We start from the raw sequence: 19,877 nt of genomic DNA on the forward strand, positions 1-19,877 counted from the left end.
ATAGATTATTTCTCTATGGTATAGATATCTGTGAGTCTGTGGTACGAATATATCAATACCTAATAATAATAATAACACGTATATTATTATTAATTTTTGTCTTGTGATAAGAAATAAGAATATTCTTTTGTTGATACTTGATACCGACTTTCCGAGGGTTATGCATTTGAAAAATTGATAAACTTGTTCAGAGTGTTTAGACTCAACTGATGAATTTATAATTTTTATTAATTTTTGTTTTTGTTTATTAGTTATTCGCCGAAAGTTATTCAAGTGTTTCTCTCGACTGACTAACTTTTTTAGTTGTAGCAACTATGGAAATTTCTAGACGCTTTTTCGAAATACTCAAGTCCACTAATTATCATGTTGGACACTTACCCAGAGAGTTATTTGCCAACGAAGAACAGCTTCCCGAGTTATTACCTATTTTCACGGCTTTAATCAATAACATCACACTAAAATCAAATTGTTTGACACCTAAGGAATTGGCACTGTAAGTTTATTCTATCATTAATTTCATTATGTAAACTCATTTCTTTTAGAGAATTAATACATTTCCCTAGTACCTAAATAATTAACAAGTGTGAACTCAAAGTGAATTAATTTTGACTACTTAAATAATGTTGAGATATTTGAACCTAATTTTCAAACATATTTTTAATAATTTTACAAATTTGCACATAGGAATTGTTGTGTTCAACTGAAATTGATTAAAATATAATCATACTTTTATAATGAATATTATTTATTATTATTATTATTAACTGATAAATAAAAATATGCTTATGTAGATTTGTTGCTTAAATATTCAATAGTGTTATAACTATGGTTTTGGGTTCTTAGAGTGCATAATACCCATAGGTATGTGCTCTGAATTTTAATAACTATTGAAGAATATTCTAAATAAGTTAACATTTATTTTGTTAGTTGATTAATTACAATACAGTATTTGTTTTTATTGTTTACATAGGATGTCATATTTTAAGCAAATAGCCTATTTCATAAATTAAATATATTTTAAAACAAATCCCAGAAAAACCAGTAAGAATAATTTCTTTTTTAAACCCACTGAAACAAGTCAAAATAAATATTTTAAAATTTGAAATCATTGTAGCTATAATCGGTTCAAAATGAGATCAGTTTACAGGAGAAAGCAACACCCGTGTGCAGTAGGTAGCCACCTCTACTGATCTTATTCTGAACAGATTGTAGACATCAATTTGTATAGCACCATGTTGGTTTAGAAGTTAAGCCGAAAAAAATAAGCTATTGCTTTAGGTTCCAAATTCTGCTTATTGTTTAATAAAAGTGACAGTGTATTTTGTTTTTTAGTTACTCTTCCATATCTTCAAAGCATGATCACTTTTCTTCTCTAGAAAAAGTATCTAAAGCGATTGATCAATTTTATGATGAAACTACTAAAGATGCAATAGTATGTTCTTCTGATCTGGAATTATTAGAAAGTAAAATTTTAAAATCTGAACAAGAATTAAATGATTTAAAAGCACATGGAACGTTTTACGAGTAAGTAAATTAGAATAATATTCATCCAATAAATTGTTTAGATGATCAGTTTTATCTACATGCTTGAACTGTACTACACACAAAATGTTTAAAATTACAACGTGATTATAACATAAACCTTCAAAATGTGTTCATTACCTTTTATTCTAAGAGTTTAGAGGGTAAACGGATTACCCTCCACCCAACATTTTTTAAGTTTAGTAGGACATTTCCCTCGAATTTAAAAAAAAAATGTTACAATATAATATGAAATTATTTTTTTTTTTAAGACAATATGTTGAGAAACTTATCTAACCTTTATTTTATTAATTATATTTTATTTATAGAAATATTAGGAAATGTATTTTGACTTAATACAAAATTAGACATTAAACACTAACAAATTAACCTCATAATAAAATAATACATTTTTAAATACGGATGGAAAATGTCCTACTACACCAAAAATAATCTAGGGGAAATCGTCCAGAATTTTTTTTAAAGAAGACTGCGGTCTGGCAGTTGCCGACCCCTGGTATATGGGCTTAAATTGTATCCTTTCCAGTATGACTGATGTGGCATGTGGGAAATTTCTAAGTTTTCAGATTTCTACGTATTTATGCAATTTATTACTATGTTCATTTCTGTATATTTATTCCCTTATTTAAAGTAAGTTTAATTAATTGTTAAATTAATAAAAGTAAGTCTATTTGAAACAAACAAACAAACAAACAATTGCGTACAAGTATGGAACACCAACATAAACAGAAACAAATTAGCATTTGATTGCATAGCTCTGCAGTTCACAAAACAATTAAAAAAAGAGATCATATTGGTTGAAAATGTGGAGACTAGACAAAACAATTCTTGGAAATATTCTGTTACTCCACAAATTAAAAGAACACAATCATGATCATTTTTGAAATTATCTTAAAAAGGATTCTACAGTAATTGATACTCTATAAAATGTAGTGAATAAAAAAACAGACTTCAAGTATTTAGTTTTTGCCCAAAACATTGCTTTTATTATATAAATAATATATATATATTTAATTATTTTAATATTACCTTCATATTTATATAATTTATTATTGTTATTACTTTTGAGTAGATACCATCTTACCGTAGAACCTTTTCTGTTTGAATAGATAGGGTTTGTGGTATAAATAGGTAACAGCTTAAAATTAATCTAAATGTTTTGAAATTGTAATTTTGTATACAAAGCACAATTTAAAGTACTATCTTTAATCGTGATATTAAGTATGATAATAAACATAAAAGTTTCATGTCGCTGCAAAAAATATTTTTGAATTAATGCAAATTAATTGAAATTGTTATTTTTCATTTAAATAATTAATTTTACAACATTTAAACTGTCAAACCATATTTTAAAAAAATGTGGAATTACCATTTTTTTACTCGTTTTCTTAAAAAAAATTTTCATGTTTTAAATTTTTATTTTTTTTAACCTAGCATAAAACCAAATACAAAATCTAGAATTTCAAACGTTTTTAATTTGCTCAAGAAGTAAAATTATTTTGAAAATTATATCAGCATTTAAAAAAAACTTGTTTAAACATTTTCTTAAAATTTTAAGTACCTACCTATCTAAGGTACTTGTTTTTGTATACAATAACTAAAAAAATTTATTTTGTCAAAAACTGGTTTTAAGCAAATATTCTGTCATTTTTATTTTATGTTTTGTATTTCATTAGCTGGTAAACACCCTCTTCACAAAATTAAGGCTTCTGGTGTTCTTATACATCATGGGTATTGCCCGTACTACTACTATAGTCATATATTATGCATAGGAAACTTGCAATTTAATACTGAAGAATAATATATATTTAAACATACACTATTTTGTGCAAGGTTTGTACGGTGTTCCAAGTATTTAATCAAAACTAATTGTCTAAATGGCTCAATTTTGTATGTCAGTGTATTATAACACTTTATTTTACATTTAATTTGGTTTCAAGAACTTTAATAATACATTTTAATTTACAGAAAAAAGATACAGTTGATGGATGGTGAAATATCTTTACTCAAAGAAAAAGAGAATATTATCAGCTTATCTTGTTTTAAAATTGAAAATGATTTGGATGCAGTTATGAAAAAATTCACAGAAGAAATTGATACACTTGGTACTAATGTTAATAAACTTCATTATCATGTCACCTGCAGTATGACAAATGTAAATGTTCTTTAAAATAATTGTTTATATTATATACTTGTAATGTCTTAGATGAAAAAAATATTGAAGTTTAAATTTAAATGTTTAGGATAACGAATGCTTAACAAAATTGGCATCAAAAACTTTAATTAATATGACTGACTTATGGCGCCAACAGATTTTTAAAATGATAGACGTATGGTTTAAAGAGGTAGAATAAAATTTTTTATATTGATATGACTATTTTCTTTACATGTTATTTCTTATAATCAACTTAATAATTTGCAGGAAAATATTTCATCAGTAATAAATGATACATTTTCCACAAAAATCCATACTTTAAGTCAACTCTCACAAAGGTTAACTTTTATTTATTTAGAAAATATATAGGTTAAATATTTAATCAAAGTTTACATTATGTGTAGTTGTGCAGCTTTACGGATGGCTGGAATGAACGAAAAAAGCGAGATATCAAAATTAAATTTAGCTGTGAATAATTTATTCAATATTAAAAATTATATAAACGAGGATAAAGAGAATCTACATTCAAATAATCAAGATATAATAAAGTAATTATTAATAGTGTAAAAACTGTTGATAGTAAAATAAAATATTATCATTTCATGTTCTAACTAGAGATTGTTACATTCATTTTTTGCGAGGTTATAATTTTAATAGTAAAATGTTGTTTTAGTTACATTGACAAGCACATAAAAGACCGAGAAGTACTCACGGACTTAAATCAACAGCCCCAATCTACTGAATATGACATTATAAAAACTCATATATCGGAAACAGTGATTGCAGATGCAACACAAAAACTTTCAGAATTGGAAACAATTAATGACCGTATAACATTTATTCAAGATTCTATTGAACACTACATCATGATGTGTGATGTGTTGTGGTGCCTGATGAGAACAGGTTGTTCCATGGCAAACTTGAAATGTGAATTAGTGTTACATTGTATCAATGTTCTTGAAAAAACTTTTAATGACATTACTTTTGCAGCTGTGAGTATTATTAAACCGTCATAAACTATCCAAATTATTGCTCATTTAAATATACTTACTATGAGTTTAGCAATGGACTTTGAATCACGGAGGCACCGAAGAAAAAAAAATACTTGATAAATACACACCTACAGACAGCAAATTTGTAAAATTTGATGGATATAAATGTTACTCTAGCATTTATACCAACAGGTGAGCCCTTTTATTTAATCTCTATTTATAGAATATAAAAAAATTCTATAATATTTTGAAAAGGAAATCTCCTGATGATCAATGTAAGTTTTAATTTTTTTTTGTAATTGTAATTGATAAATTAAATTTTACAAAAAATGATGAGTAGAAGATGCATATTTTATGTCCAATGTCACATGTCATAATTTTTAACTAATTCTCACCATCTCTAAAAGTAACCATGTTTTACAGAAAAATTTGTTGTTTTTAATCAAAAATATAGGTCAGATAATGTTATCTTTTCTTCCAACTTTCAAAGTTCTGAAATCTTACAATATTTGTTTCCGCTTTTCAATTGTAAGTTGTTCCACACATTCTATAATTATTTCACTTTTTGTGAACAAACAGAATTGTTCTTGGTTAAAAAAAAACATAATTCATATGGCTATGGAATCACTGATAGAAATTTAGAATGTATTAGCATAAAAACTGGGACATACCTTAAAATATGCTCTCATGCTGTTTTTTCAATTTTGTTCTAAATACAAAAATGATTCTAAGTAGATACTGGTTATCCTATAATACAGACAATAGGTTGAACTAATCTTTACCAATATGTATATTACATAATTGATAATTTTTCTTATTATCATTGTTATTAGCTAACTTATTAGTCAACATTAACGTAACATAAAATAGTGCGAATAGGTTCTTAATATAAGTACCATAAAATATGCTGAAACATTTTAAAAATTCCATTGTAATTAGAAATTGAATTACAATAAATGTCCTAGCGATTAATATTTTTTAAATTACAACAAAATAACTAGGGTTTGGATTGAAGGCATATTAATTTTTTTTTTTTTTGTATAAAGATAAAAAATAATTCTTGTATTAAATGCGTTTCATTTCCTTTTTATAACAATAAATGCAAATAAATATTATATTTTGTATTAAACTATCAATAGTTTTTAAGATTCAAAGCGATAAGAGCTGAGAAGATGATGCATGATATCATTTTTTATACACAAAACTTTAAGTTGAAACAGTCAACTCTTTACCAAAGTATCTGGTTGTACATCGTTTTAGCACAAATTAATTAATTGTTTATGACCTATACACTACTCTATAGTTGTTTTTTTCAAATATATATTTGTAAAATATGTTCTACAAATAAATGTACTTATATATTTTTGATATTTTATATATTATGGTATAGGGACCAACTTATGAAAAACCTTATATTATATTTTCAAACCTTGTCTATTAAAAATGAAAATAATTTTATTGCATGTTTCTATTCGTTCGTTAGCAAGCTGTATTTAACCATGGCTTTTTGCCAAAAATGTACTGTAATATATAACATTAGCTGTTATTAGGATTACAGTTTCTAAAGAATGGAAATAAATTTATTACATACTCATGCTCAGTTATGCAAATAAAAATGATTAAATAAATATACTGGTAATTATTTTTTCAGTGATGAAATTGAAAAATTATCAAAAATGGTGCAACAGTGGAAAAGTAAATATCATTATAGCAGAGATGAATGTAACCAGCTTGCCACTTTACAACAAAAATTACAAATGTACAGTGACACAGTTAATAGTTTAACTTTAAAGTATTCAAATACAATGTAATGAGAAGATTTTATTATTTTTATTTTGTTGAAAAACAATATGATAGGTTAAGTAAAAATTTGATATAGTTTTGTATTTACTTAAGTATAAAATAAGCTGATAAGTAACAAATATCACATTTTCATACTAAAACAATCGTTTTTCATACGAAAATAGACTATGAACATTTCCTTCAAGTTGTGCAGAATGTGTACGTCTTTCAAATCTAAGTTGACCTGATATCATCATTTCTCTGAGGTTTTTAAGCGATTTAGTACCAATATCTTGACAACTGTGTCTTAAGCCACATTGTATGTATGGTAAAAATCTGAGAGCAGAACCTTTATCCACAATTGTTCCACTGACACCTTGAGCTACCTTCAAGGAATCTTTCTCGCTGTGAATAAAAATTTAGTTATATTGAATGTAAAGCCATGTGACAAATTAATATTATTATATCATACCTATGGAAATATCGGTTTAATGCTGATCCTTTAGCATCTTTTCTGTTCATTGCTTCCAAACTTCCCATACCACGATACTTCTTTAGCCTCACACCGTCTGAAAAGAAATATTCACCAGGTGATTCAGATGTTCCGGCTAACATGGATCCCATCATCACTAAAACAAAGAAAAAATAAATAAATTTAACAATATAGGTACTTTTGTTCTGTCGACACTAAGCTTAACCAAACATTTTAGACAAAGTATTAAATATATGAAATTTTTATTTTCTTGAAATTTATATATAACAGTGGTTCCCAACCAACTTTTTTCATTCTTCTTGTTTCCCCTTGTAAATTTACTAAAATCTCATTCCCCCCTTAATTTAGAGTTTAAGCAATTTTTTTTGTGAGCGATACACATACAAAATACCTATATATTATACAATATAAAACTATTTACTTTTATTATTTTCATCATTTTAAAAATATATTATAAATCAACTTATGAAGTAATAATATATAGTATAAGAAAAAATATTGAATCTAAAAACAAAAATATTAACATAAAGTATAAATAATATCTTGGCCTATCGACTCTTTCATTATACCTAATATATAACTGTTATCGATGGCTGATAATCTGAAAGTTAGGTTAGTGTTTTCAATTTTACACATTGAAAAATAACATAATTATTTTCGTAATTCCATTATTACTATATCCCCCCCCCCCCCGTTGGGTACCGCTGACATAAAAATCGTATTCTATGTAATATTAACTAAGTTAGGTCCACAAGATGATATACTGTGTTTACAGTAAGTTGACCTAATTTTGTACATGTATGTTGGGCCGCCAAAACTTTCAGACCCCCTAGGTTGGAGACCAGTGATTGGCTTTGCACTACAGTGTAAGCAACATGTACAGTGGCGACGATCCAACAAGCACTCAGAGGGCCTCATGAGCTATGGCATTACTTTCACAAGAGCAACTATCGTGTTTTTCTATCATCATGTGGGCCTGGCTTTAATTATAATTTTATAAACTTCATTCTATCAAACATCTGGAAGTTTTTTCTAGTTATGTCAAGTTATTAAGATACAAGTTTATTCTTGCAATTATTTTGCATCCTTATTGCTATTCATTAAAACTATAATGTAGGTTAGGTATAAATACCAGTAGATGCTCCAAGTGCAAGAGATTTAATTATATGACCTATGGATTGAATTCCACCGTCACCTATAACAGGTACACCAAACTGTGAAGCATATTGAGCAACTCTATAAACAGCAGTTCCTTGAGCCCGACCAACTGCCATTACTTCTTGTGTTGTACAAATAGAACCACAACCCATACCAACTCTTAAGCCATCAGCTCCAGCATCTATGAGAGCTTTTGCTTGTGCCATAGTAACAACTAAAAAATAATTATTATGTTTAGTTAAATAATAAGATTAACACGCATAATGCATTACCGTTTCCTGCAATAACTTGTAATGATGGGAGATTTTTTTTAATATATTTAATCATGTCAATTTGATACACAGAGTTGCCTTGTGATGAATCCTAATAAATAATATAGAGGATAAAATATTTCAATAGGCATAATACAGAAATTCAAATGAGTTATTCTTACCAAAACTATAACATCAGCTCCGGCTTGATGTAATAAATGAAGTCTATCTTTGTCATCCTCACGTGTTCCTATAGCAGCACCAACTAAAAGTTGTTTATTTTCATCTTTTGACGCTTTTGGATAGTTACGTGATTTTTTCAAATCTGTTCTGGCAATTAATGCTACTAATTCACCTTTTTCATTTAAAATGGGTAATTTTCCTTTTTTGGAATTTTCTAAAAGGCTGTTGGCTTGTTCTAAAGTTACTCCAGATTTTGCTGAAATTATATTTTCTATTCTTGTCATTACCTAGATAATTTATTAAAAAATTTAATTTTTTTAATTTTCATTCCGTACGGTAATTATAACTAGTAGGTGTTTTTTAACTATAAATACATAAATTTAAATTATTACCAAGTTGACTGATTGTTGTAATTGTTCAGATCCTTCGAGAAAATCAATATCCCTAGATGTAACAATACCAACTAATTTGCCACCCAATTTACCATTTTCAGTAACAGGAAAACCACAAAATCCGTGCTCTTCTTTTAATCGAAAAACATCAGATACCTATAATTTAAAAATAACTCATTATTATTATTATTTTTTTTTTTAATTTATGAAATTTGCAATTTAATGAAATATAATTACCAATAAATCTTGGGATATAACTACAGGGTCCCGAATAAATCCATGTTTGTATTTTTTTACTTTTAGAACTTCACTTGCTTGATAAGTAGGTAAACAATTATGATGAATAATACCAATTCCACCACAAAGCTATAACAAAAAATATATGTCAACCTGATGATTTGTGCTATTACATGGGTAATTTTTATAAGAAATTAGAAATTTTGTTGTATCAGCAAGTTGCATTCATACATTTCTAATGCTTTTATTACACAAGGAGCTTTAATATTCTTGTACCTAGTTATCAGATCAAAATAGGTTTTAGGGTGAACATTTTTTTTGTCCCTATCTTAATTAATTTAAAATTTTGCATGTTATCTTTATATTTAATATAATAGTTTTTAACAATATATGGAAAAAGGTTACGTGAATAAAAAAATAAAAATAAAGTTGTATAACTAATAGAATTATTGAGTGTGTATAAGATACAAATACATTTTAATATTTTTGTTCCAAATTCAAAATAATTAAATCGGTATTTTTTAGAATAAGAAAAAAAGTAAATTTATTGTAACAGAGATAAGACAGTATTAGTTACTTTTATAAATTCAAAATGTATAAATTATGAATAATGAAACTTAATATTTACAAAGAAATTATATTTTACTTACTGCCATTGCTGTAGCCATTTCTGATTCAGTTACAGTATCCATTGGTGATGATACTAATGGTGCTTGAAGTGTAATATTTTTGGTTAAAGGTGAAGACAAGTCCTAAAATTACCAATAATATTTAGGTTTGATGATAGTACAAATATTATGTTATAAATGTATATATATATATATATATTAGATTGATACATTGAGTTGCATTATTAATTTCACTATTTTTATATTTAAACTTAATATTTTAGGTATGTTAAAATCATTTAGGACTATCATCTGGACGATCCAAAAAAAATTTTAATAGCTGATACTTTTTAAAATCAACGTATAATTTATACATTTTTTCTATATGCCGGTTTTAGAATATTTATGACTTAATTTATTTAGTTTACTAATTATGAGTTGTATAAAATTTGATTAATTTAATCGGTCACTTGAATTTAATAGAGCAATAATGAGCTACTAAACCACTAATTTGCCACTATTGATTAATTAAATGTTTAGTAATTATTGATTAAATCTGGTATAAAAGTTTTAGAAGACATTTTTAATAATAAAAAAAAACAAATGATATTTAAAACTAAATTCTTAATGTCATCTTGATTTACAATATTAAATTTAGAACATCATCAAAAAACAGTCACAGTTCTCTAAATTGTATTTTTTGTTAAATGTAAAAAATCGTTTATCCTAAACATTTATAAGTACCAACCTACATTAAAAATAATTTAATTTGTCATATTTTAGTTTTTTATAGCTCTCCATTTTTTAATGCTATAACTCCCTTGCCCTGGTTATGAGTAGTAATGTGATCAACTCATATCCCCTTTCATATAAAAGTTCTTTGGCTTCTTTATAAAATTATATATTTATACTTAACATATATCAGATAGTTATATAATACCTTAGTAAGGTTGTTAGGTAATTATTTTATAATATGGTAGAATGTATATGAAGACTTACAACATCTCCAGCAACAAAATCAATAAATCCAGGCAGTAATATGAAGTCACTGAAACATAAAACATCAAAATATTAAAAAGAGATATCTGATTGATACTCATATTAACCAAGTAATTATACAACTGAAAACAGTTAACTATTGGTATGTTACAGTTAAATAGTTCCATTGTTATAATTTCACAATTTATGTAATAAGTGTTACGAAGTTATTACTAATAACCAATAGTAAAAAGTATGATTTAAACGTTATACATTGTAGATAACACCTAAATTATAATATGACATTTATATACGTTAATTAAAATTTATAATTAGTTATGTACTTATATGTAAATAAAAAAAATGTTAACATCAAGTTTTTTGATTCAATCAAATGTTAAAATATTTGAATGTATTAATTAGATAAAGTAAGGCACTAAGATAGATAAGACTGGAAACAATATGGTGGCCCGATGACAGGGTACCTTCTACCCTTCCGTTCCTAGATTAGTACATAGCAAACATATACGCTACATACTTGGTAAAATGTCAATTATTTTAATTACATCAATTTATCTATGATAATACCATTTCTATTCATATCCTAAATTAATCTGTCCAACCAGCCACTAGGCAGCAATATGTAATGTCTGCTATGTATGAAAATTAGCAGAAGCACAACAGGCCAGTTAAAAATTCGTTCATTTCCAATTCTTTATCTTAGTCAGCGGGTACTGTTACCTAATTGATACAATAAATTTACTGATACCATAGAGCGACAACAATTTATAGATATTAAATTCAATGATGTCATTAAAATAAATAACCAGGGAAATAATAGGTGTAGGTGGAGTATAACTATATTATGTTAAATAATTCATGTTCAATTTTTCATCAAATTATATTTAATTATTTTACTGTGGTTATTATCATAAAAATGTATTCCCATTTTTAATAGATTTAAAATAGGTTTAGAATTTAAATTTGGATAAAAACCTCATTTTGCGTATAAAGTAAAGTAGATAATAACGCAAAAAAAACAACATTAATAGGTAGTATAAAGCTAAATTGCATCATTATTTTCAATGCATACTTAAATTATTAAAAAATATCGTACTAGGTAGGTAGTAATAGTGTTTATTTTGAAAGTACCTATGCACATATCTTTCAAACACAATGTGTATAGGTATTCATTTTTCACGCCTAAGTAGATTTAAGAGATAACTTACAACACCATAGCTGTATCACGTTTCAACTAAGTATGTTATGTAAAGAAGTAAATAATTAACAGAAGAATTACTGAGCTGCTATTAAAACTATTAAATAAATAACAAAGGAAAAATCAACACCTTCCTTGATTTTAATATTGTGGGATTTTGCTTTAGAACCCACTTAGAATCTATTAGCTATCTATTTAAATTATTTATTCAGTACAATATCAGTAAATATTCATAACTACACTGCTGAACAAATAACTATGGAATCAATGTTATCCCAATAGATCAACAAATGTCATAATAAACATTTCCGTCAATTTAATACATAAAGTGTAGGTAGCAACACCTATGGCAGAAATTCAATTTTCATTAATAGCATTCTTCCAACAAGCAACTTCTTAAGATATTATTCAACAAGCCTTATCAACATTTATTACCTTATATTGAACACTAATTGTTTTTTATTGTATTGATAGAGGAACCAAAGTAGACACTCAACTTCTAGTTGAGTGTTATAAGTCAATAGGCACCTATAATACCTGCAACTTACACGGTGATTATAATTTAGATAAAAATAGATGTTACAAGTAGTGTCTACTCATAATAGTGTTTCATCCACCTAAACATGAATGATATATTAAGAGGAAACCATTGATAAATTGTATTATAAAAAAAATATTAAGTAACTATTGAACCTTTCGGAGATATTGTTTATCAAGAATTTAATTTATAGGTTTACATATAATTAAAATTATATGTAGTATTCGATTTTATACCTAAATCTCGGGGTTTTTCAACTTGTTTGATAAACATTATTATCTATGAATTTTATTAAAATAGACTATGTGTATTACTATAGGCGACTATGGGTAACAAATTAACTCGACTATTAACAATTTTAATGAGTTCAATTATCCTTCATTCAGATGACCCGTTGTTATTTCTCCCAGTAAATAATTTTAGCATTATTAGAAGTACCTACACTTCAATACCTATCTACCTACACCACTTTGTATAATGAAGATATAAAATGATTATTTTGGACACTTAATCCACTTCAAGACAGATCCGAGGTAATGACTTATGAATAACAGTTGAACACCTAACCTGGTCAGAGTTTTTGAAACACACTACAACATTAGAGCGCCATAATGAGATTGTAAGAAACCTCAAGATTGGAATTCTTCTAGGAGAGCTCAAGCATTATGGATTTGTTACTGCTGCAACAGCAACTTTCTGTAGCTTTGAGATTTTTGTTAAGAATATTTCTTTAAGTCTCGGAGTGTTACAACTAATGCATCTTATCAAACACAAAAATATATTGTACACACTAGGTATGTATATCATAGACCAGGGGTCTCCGTCCTGCCCGTTAAGCTTTTCGAACTGACCCGCCAAGCTAATTGAGGTTTTGAAAATATATTTAATACATCAATTAGGTACTAAAAACGATTCTTATACATTTTCAATATTGTATTACCTATTCTCTATCCCTATTTCAAAAATGTTGACCCGTGATGTCAAAGGGTATCAGACCAAGGCCTTCGCATATAATATATTATATAATATATCGTGTTCACGGGTCCTAATGGCTAGGTGTAATGTAAAATAGCCAGCCAGTAGCCACTCACGACACCCTCCCAGCTCACCAACCCTTGTCTGCCAGGCAAGTATAACAATATTAACAGTATTGAGGTAGGTACTACATACTTGTAAGTGAGGCCTTCGCCGGTGTTGAACAGCTCTTGTGCCGACAGGCCGTCTACGACATTCGTTGCAGACATGATGTATTGCGGACGTTCGGCCAACGAACAGAATTGAAAGAGACGGGAAAATAAGCCGGTAACCGCGACGTGTGCGAACCACGTGCAACGAACGGAGTACGTCGGCGAGAAGTGTCGGCGGCGGCGGCGGCGGCGGCAGCGTCGGCGTAGTGAGTGGTGTTCAGTGACCGGTCGACAATAGCGCGGCGGTGCGGCGGCGGTGACGGAGCGAGTGAGAGAGCAGCGGGCAGCTGCGCACCGCTCGCCGCCGTCGCAACTCACCACACCGCGCGTCGAATGTATTGTACGGCGGCGGCGGCGGCGGTGGCGCCGTCGGCCAGCAGTCGGCTGTCGGCAGCCGACGAGGAGAATATTTCAAACGTGTTGTTTGCGCGCACGCATCATCTCGCGCCGTCCATCGCCCGTCGGTCTGACCGCTCTCTCGCTCCCTCGCAGTGATAGACCACTGCAGGCTCACCCGTCCATGCCCGCGACCCGTCGACGCCGGCGCGTTAACTTTCCGTGACCCGACGAAGAAAATTCGCGGCGCTCCGATAAATTTATGATAATAATAGTAATAGACTGTAGCGTATTTTAACGAGGTATATTGACCAATAATTTGAGTATTGACGTGGTAACCGTCGAGTGACGACCGCCGCGACTGTGGAACGTTTCATAATAATTAATGATATTGATAAATAAAGTATTAAGTACTAAAACTATTATTATAACATTACTTATCTAAATTTTTCCGATTCTCTCGAAAACGGTAGAATAACGGTACTCATCATTTTGTATCATTACATATTATTTATATTATAAAGTATTAGTGTATTACGTATTATTATCTGATATGATCAAAAGTAAAAATTATGAAACACACTGAGATTTTTACACAATGTCAGTTTTTGATAAATTCTATTTTGATTTTTTTGCGTATCTCTAGAGAAAAAAACCGTAACCCATAGGTGCATGAAATTCTCACCGAATCCGAATATTTTTATTAAAAATATTTATATGCTATTCAATTTTAAAAATGTTTCGACTCCTTTTAAGATATTTACAATCATAAGAAAATTCCTATCTGTATTAGTTTTTTTTAAATTATTGTGGATAAAATATTTTCTTTTAATCAAAAAACTTGAAATTTAATACAAGGTCCTCACAAGTTGATGTTAGTGGAAATAAAAGAAAAAATTTTAACGTAAATCTACAATATTATTTATGCACATTTAATTAAATTAGGACTTCGATAAATTTCGTGAAATTTACGAGACATAGTAAATTATTTTACAAACATTTAACAATTTTCAAAATATTTTGACCCTTTTTTCGGGCTACACAATATAAACATTTTCAATTGTTTTTAGTTTAACAACGAAAAAATTGTTTTCGTTGGGTCAAAAAGCTTAACATTTGAATATTTGATACAACTTACAATAGTATAGTAAATAGTTCAAATAGTGAAATTGAAAATTTGCAAATTATTTTGTAGTTAAAAATGTATAAAAGGTACAATTAATGATTGAACATTTAAAACAAGATTTCTCTTAATTATTTAATTCTACAATCAAAATATTTTTTTAAGTAAATATTTTAAGTTCAAATTTGGATGAAATTAAATATGTATAAAAAGGCAACATTATTTTAGTTATTTTATTGTAATTTAAAAATATTATTCGTTACTACTTGAAACTTTTAAAGTATATTATTAATTATTATATTCTAGTATTGCACATATACAATGATATTTCCAAATGCTATTTTTTGGCAAAATTTAATTCATACTGGATTACTAGAATGTCAAATATTGTAGAATAAATTACTTACAATAATGCTTTGAAACAAAGGTTCTTAACCTGGGTTCCACGAGGTTCCTGATGGTTACTCGGAGGTCCACGGGTCGGCTGTGAGTTTTTTTAAATAACCCAAAAATAATTTGTTTGAAATTAATGAATAATATTATTTGATGAACGTTTAAAGTGGACAATTTTTTTTTATTTCAGTAAAAAAACTTTTTGAAACCTTGTATTAAATTTTCAAAGTTTATAATAGCTTTAATAGTTAGATATTCAAAATTCGAAATAATAAATGCTATGTAAAATGTACAATTACCAACATATAGAAAATGCTTGCTTGAAGTTATAATTCAATTACGTTATACCTAAAGTAAATTACACTAAAAATAAATACATATAATAAAAGCAAACGAAAAAAAGCAAAAAAGAAAAAAGCGGATAAGTGAATAAAATATAATAATAAACACTAATAAAAGAAGTTTCAAGTACCCATGAATAATATTTTTAAATTACAAAAAAATAACTTAAATCATTATTCTTGGTTATATAATGTGTAATTTCGTCCGATTTTGAATATAAAATAACTATAAAAAAAAACTGTTCTTGTACATATTTCTTAGATTTTTTAATTACAGAATACTACTAGTGTCATATAAATTTTTAACTACAAAATAATTAGTACATTTTCTATTTGATAAATTGTATACAGTTTGAACTTTTAATACCTATAAAAAAAATTTTACTCGTATAATTTAATATTTTTCAACTGCTGTGGTATAAAATTTTCAAATGTTAGAATGTTAGATTCAAAAATAAAAATGTTGAATCTATGAATTTCGAAATCAAAATAATTTCCAACTTTAGGTATTTTATGAATATTATTGTGCATTTATGCTCAGCTTTTTTTCTTAATTTCCAATAACGACAACGTAGAGGAACTTAAATTTATTACATTTTCAAGTTTTTTGATCAAGCGAAAATGTTTTAATAGACATTAATTTAAAAAAAAACTAATAATAATCGACAATCTCTTATGCCTATCAATAGCTTAACATAAGTCAAAATATTTTGAAAATTGCATGGTGTAGGTGCAAGCAAAGTTGTTAATTAAATACAATCAGTGAAAGTTTCAATTGTCCCTACAATTAGGACTCTGGTAAAAAATTTAGTTTAAGATTGATTTGGACGAAAAAAATAACATAACATGATTTTTGTAATTTGAAACAAAGAAAAAAATGTATGAAAAAATGCAAGAAAAATTATGTTATATAACGCGTGTTCTTGATACCTACATATAAATGATATTGATAATTTTTTAATCGCTGTAGGTATAGCTTATCACAATAAAAGCATAAAATGTACCAGATTAGCTTATTATATTTTATTAGTGTTATGTATTAATTACTTTAATAACATAATTTGAATTATATTCATTAAGTAGGTATTACACAACCATTTTATGTATATTTGATATTTTTGTTTTCTATATTTTAATTGTCATGGTAAGTTGTGAATTTTTAAATGAATAAAATAATTTTATGTTTTAAAAGAGTTTTCACTTGTTTTATTCCTGTTTGCTTTTATTTCCCTTTGCTTTTTAATCAATTTGATTTTTTTCTTTTGTTTTTTTTTTACTTACGATTTTTTTGTTTGACTTTTTTTTTATTGTTTATTTTTTCTGAACTTATAAAACACATATAATTGTAAATCCAATATATCTATATTATACATACATTACATACGTTGCTCCGCTCAGAATCGAAAGAGCTACAAAAAAAACTAATTACTTAAAGATTATAAGCACTATACGTTTTAATATCATTTTTTCATTTTTTAGAACCGCATTTATATGCACTAAAAACCAGGTTTTAAAATTATATATAAAGATGTTTACTTTTAAAAGTTATTTTGTAACTTGCTAATAAGGTTTTTATCTAATCGAATATAATAAGTTGTATTTTTTTGAACAAATCCGTACAGCATAAAATCGAATGAAAATTAAATAAGAATAATTATTTTCATTATTTTCAACACCCGTTAAAAAAACTATATTATTATGATTGGTTTTTTGTTGTTGTCATAATGTGCAAAATACAATCTTATACATTTAATTATTCACACATTAATTTATACATACATTATCTAGTACATATTACGGTTTATAAGCAGTTAATAGTTTATTATTATTATTATATTCTATATTGTGTTATGTAATACGGTCATACAGATATCGACTTGTGTAAAGAGGCCTCTTTTGAGGTTTAACATTACGCCGGAAAATTGTCCATAGACGGTACTATTATTTTGAAATCATAACAAAAGTAACACGTGGAGGCGTTACCCCCACACCCCCATATATATTAACTTAAAAATACAAAAACATATAATAATTATAATTTATAAATTTCAAATAAAAATGAAATAATTAAACTTTTTTCCAAAAAAAAAACTAAGGAATCAAGAACAAGTTTAATACTACAAAATTCTCCGTAGATGATTTCACGCTTGCCTTGTTTAGGTCTCTCATTGCCTTTTAAAATCTAATTTTATGTATTTTATTGGTGTTTATCAAAAAACACTCAAGAAGTTTGGAAAATGAACATACTGAAGTCGAAGATAGACTCAGTTTCAAAAACAAACGTTCTTGATTATTATAAGGGGTTTTTACATAATGTACCTATGAAACTGAGAACTTATTTTTTAAAACTGATAGTCTCACATAGCCACATTACTACATAAAATGTATTTGTTTATAATTATTCACTATAGATTAAAATTTTTGATGAATATTATAAACATTAATTTTTGTTTTAATCATTTTCAATGTAGCTTATATTATTTTAGTATAATGCTTCAATATAGTTTGTGATTAATTTGTTTAGAAAGTATAGAATTTCAAACAATTTATTGTCAAAGCAAATGTAATGATGTCATAATATGTAAATTAAATTCCAAAAACAAACATCAAGCATTTAACATTATTACCTGCTAGCATCTTACATTTTATTACTTTTTACGTTTTGTGTTGTTGAATGTATTTTATTTTCGTTTTCGTATTTTATGCAAAATATATGTGTCACTTATATATTATTTTATAATTTTTCATTTTTTAATAATAATTATTAAAAAAAATAGATTTTTTCTTAAAATTTTCTGAAATTAGAGAAAATTTAAAAATGACCCCCCCCCACCCCAATAATGTACCTTCTCAACAGAATGTTATACCTATGTGAATATATATATTATAATAAGATTTTTTGTAAAATGTGTTTGTAATATGTTATACATGATTTGTACGTTTTATATAGTAACATTTTAAATACATATTGTGTTGTTTGAAGGTTACACATAATAGATAGATTTTGATGGTTATGTTTTATAAATAATTATAATATTTTGATATCCGTAATTTTAATAATGTTAAAAAATAATAAAAATAAAGTATTGTATTAAAAATTAGATAATTAGGTTAAGATAACACGTACATTACCTTAGCCCCACCCATTTCAAATTTTCAAAATTTTTCCACGACAATATTTAGCACGTGATTAGCATGAATTTGTACGACCGTTTCCGAAATTTGTACGGCAGCGGTTTACCCGGAAAATTTTATATGGGTGGGGCGGGGGAAACGTTATTTATTTTTAATTATGTTATACTAATATTTTAATTTTATAATATTGTTTGTAAGACCACACTTAAATATTGCCAGTATTGGTAGAATATATATATATTATTATAAGGTAGGAATCTAGGCAACTAACATGGTACAATATATACCTGTTCAGTCACTGGATTAAATTATGTTTGGCATTATGGTAATACCAATAATTGAAGAAGTGTTCATTTACTAGATTTTGTTACATTTTAGTAACTAGTAATAGAATATCTTAATATGTAGCCATGAAAAGCATTTTTTGAATTTATAAGCAAGAAAATTACATAAAATTTAGTATTTATCATAATAAAACAAGTAATTGAAACGTAATAAAATAAATGTATAATAAGCGAACCGTAAATAAATGTACGTAAAACAAGTAATTGTAACGTAATATAATAAATGTATAATAAGCAGTTTGATTCCCACAAATAGTAATTCATAGTAATTCCTTAATCCTTAGACAAATTTGGTCCATACAGATGAAAGTTTCATTATTGTGATTTTGAATTATTATCACTTGTTAACTATTAAACTGCGGTTATACAATATGACCATTATATTTATTGTTAGAACAAACATTCAATTATTCAATTAGATATATAGTTTTCTTAATTTTAAAGCATTTGTTGACATTGTTTAACTTCTAGGGGGTGTACCATAGTTGGG

At 27.0% G+C, this 19,877-nt stretch overlaps 2 protein-coding genes across 3 annotated transcripts; one reads left to right on the plus strand and one right to left on the minus strand.

Annotated features, from left to right (window-relative positions):
• The first annotated feature begins 314 nt into the window (after positions 1 to 314).
• Positions 315 to 6,632, plus strand: LOC111028511. The gene is made up of 9 exons (XM_022307182.1): positions 315 to 493; positions 1,333 to 1,524; positions 3,511 to 3,697; positions 3,786 to 3,887; positions 3,965 to 4,035; positions 4,102 to 4,245; positions 4,371 to 4,689; positions 4,760 to 4,881; positions 6,341 to 6,632. The coding sequence occupies exons 1-9, from the start codon at positions 315 to 317 to the stop codon at positions 6,498 to 6,500; spliced, it is 1,476 nt and encodes a 491-aa protein (XP_022162874.1). The 3' UTR covers positions 6,501 to 6,632.
• Positions 6,553 to 13,918, minus strand: LOC111028499 (inosine-5'-monophosphate dehydrogenase). Of its 2 annotated transcripts, none has more exons than XM_022307162.1 (10): positions 13,699 to 13,918; positions 10,793 to 10,841; positions 9,836 to 9,937; positions 9,186 to 9,314; positions 8,949 to 9,104; positions 8,556 to 8,843; positions 8,395 to 8,485; positions 8,097 to 8,336; positions 6,944 to 7,100; positions 6,553 to 6,876 (listed from the first exon to the last, which is right to left on the minus strand). In XM_022307162.1, exons 1-10 carry the CDS (start codon positions 13,770 to 13,772, stop codon positions 6,627 to 6,629), a joined length of 1,536 nt encoding a protein of 511 aa, XP_022162854.1. In that variant the 5' UTR covers positions 13,773 to 13,918; the 3' UTR covers positions 6,553 to 6,626. The 2 variants fall into 2 exon arrangements, with proteins under 2 accessions (XP_022162854.1, XP_022162861.1); XM_022307169.1 differs by lacking the exon at positions 13,699 to 13,918 and adding an exon at positions 12,001 to 12,023.
• Between the last annotated feature and the right edge of the window lie 5,959 nt (positions 13,919 to 19,877).

This window comes from Myzus persicae, unplaced genomic scaffold, assembly GCF_001856785.1.
Source record: "Myzus persicae strain clone G006 unplaced genomic scaffold, MPER_G0061.0, whole genome shotgun sequence".
Taxonomy (NCBI): domain Eukaryota; kingdom Metazoa; phylum Arthropoda; class Insecta; order Hemiptera; family Aphididae; genus Myzus; species Myzus persicae.

What these genes read in the sequence shown, in the direction of transcription:
- LOC111028511 (XM_022307182.1), top strand. Translation starts at nt 315, where the DNA reads ATGGAAATTTCTAGACGCTTTTTCGAAATACTCAAGTCCACTAATTAT. An exon ending in ACACCTAAGGAATTGGCACT is followed by an intron (nt 494 to 1,332) that starts GTAAGTTTATTC and finishes TTTGTTTTTTAG; the next exon opens with TTACTCTTCCATATCTTCAA. An exon ending in TTAAGTCAACTCTCACAAAG is followed by an intron (nt 4,036 to 4,101) that starts GTTAACTTTTAT and finishes CATTATGTGTAG; the next exon opens with TTGTGCAGCTTTACGGATGG.
- LOC111028499 (XM_022307162.1), bottom strand. Translation starts at nt 13,772, where the DNA reads ATGTCTGCAACGAATGTCGTAGACGGCCTGTCGGCACAAGAGCTGTTC. An exon ending in TTATATCCCAAGATTTATTG is followed by an intron (nt 9,105 to 9,185) that starts GTAATTATATTT and finishes TTTAAATTATAG; the next exon opens with GTATCTGATGTTTTTCGATT. An exon ending in TACAACAATCAGTCAACTTG is followed by an intron (nt 8,844 to 8,948) that starts GTAATAATTTAA and finishes TAAATTATCTAG; the next exon opens with GTAATGACAAGAATAGAAAA.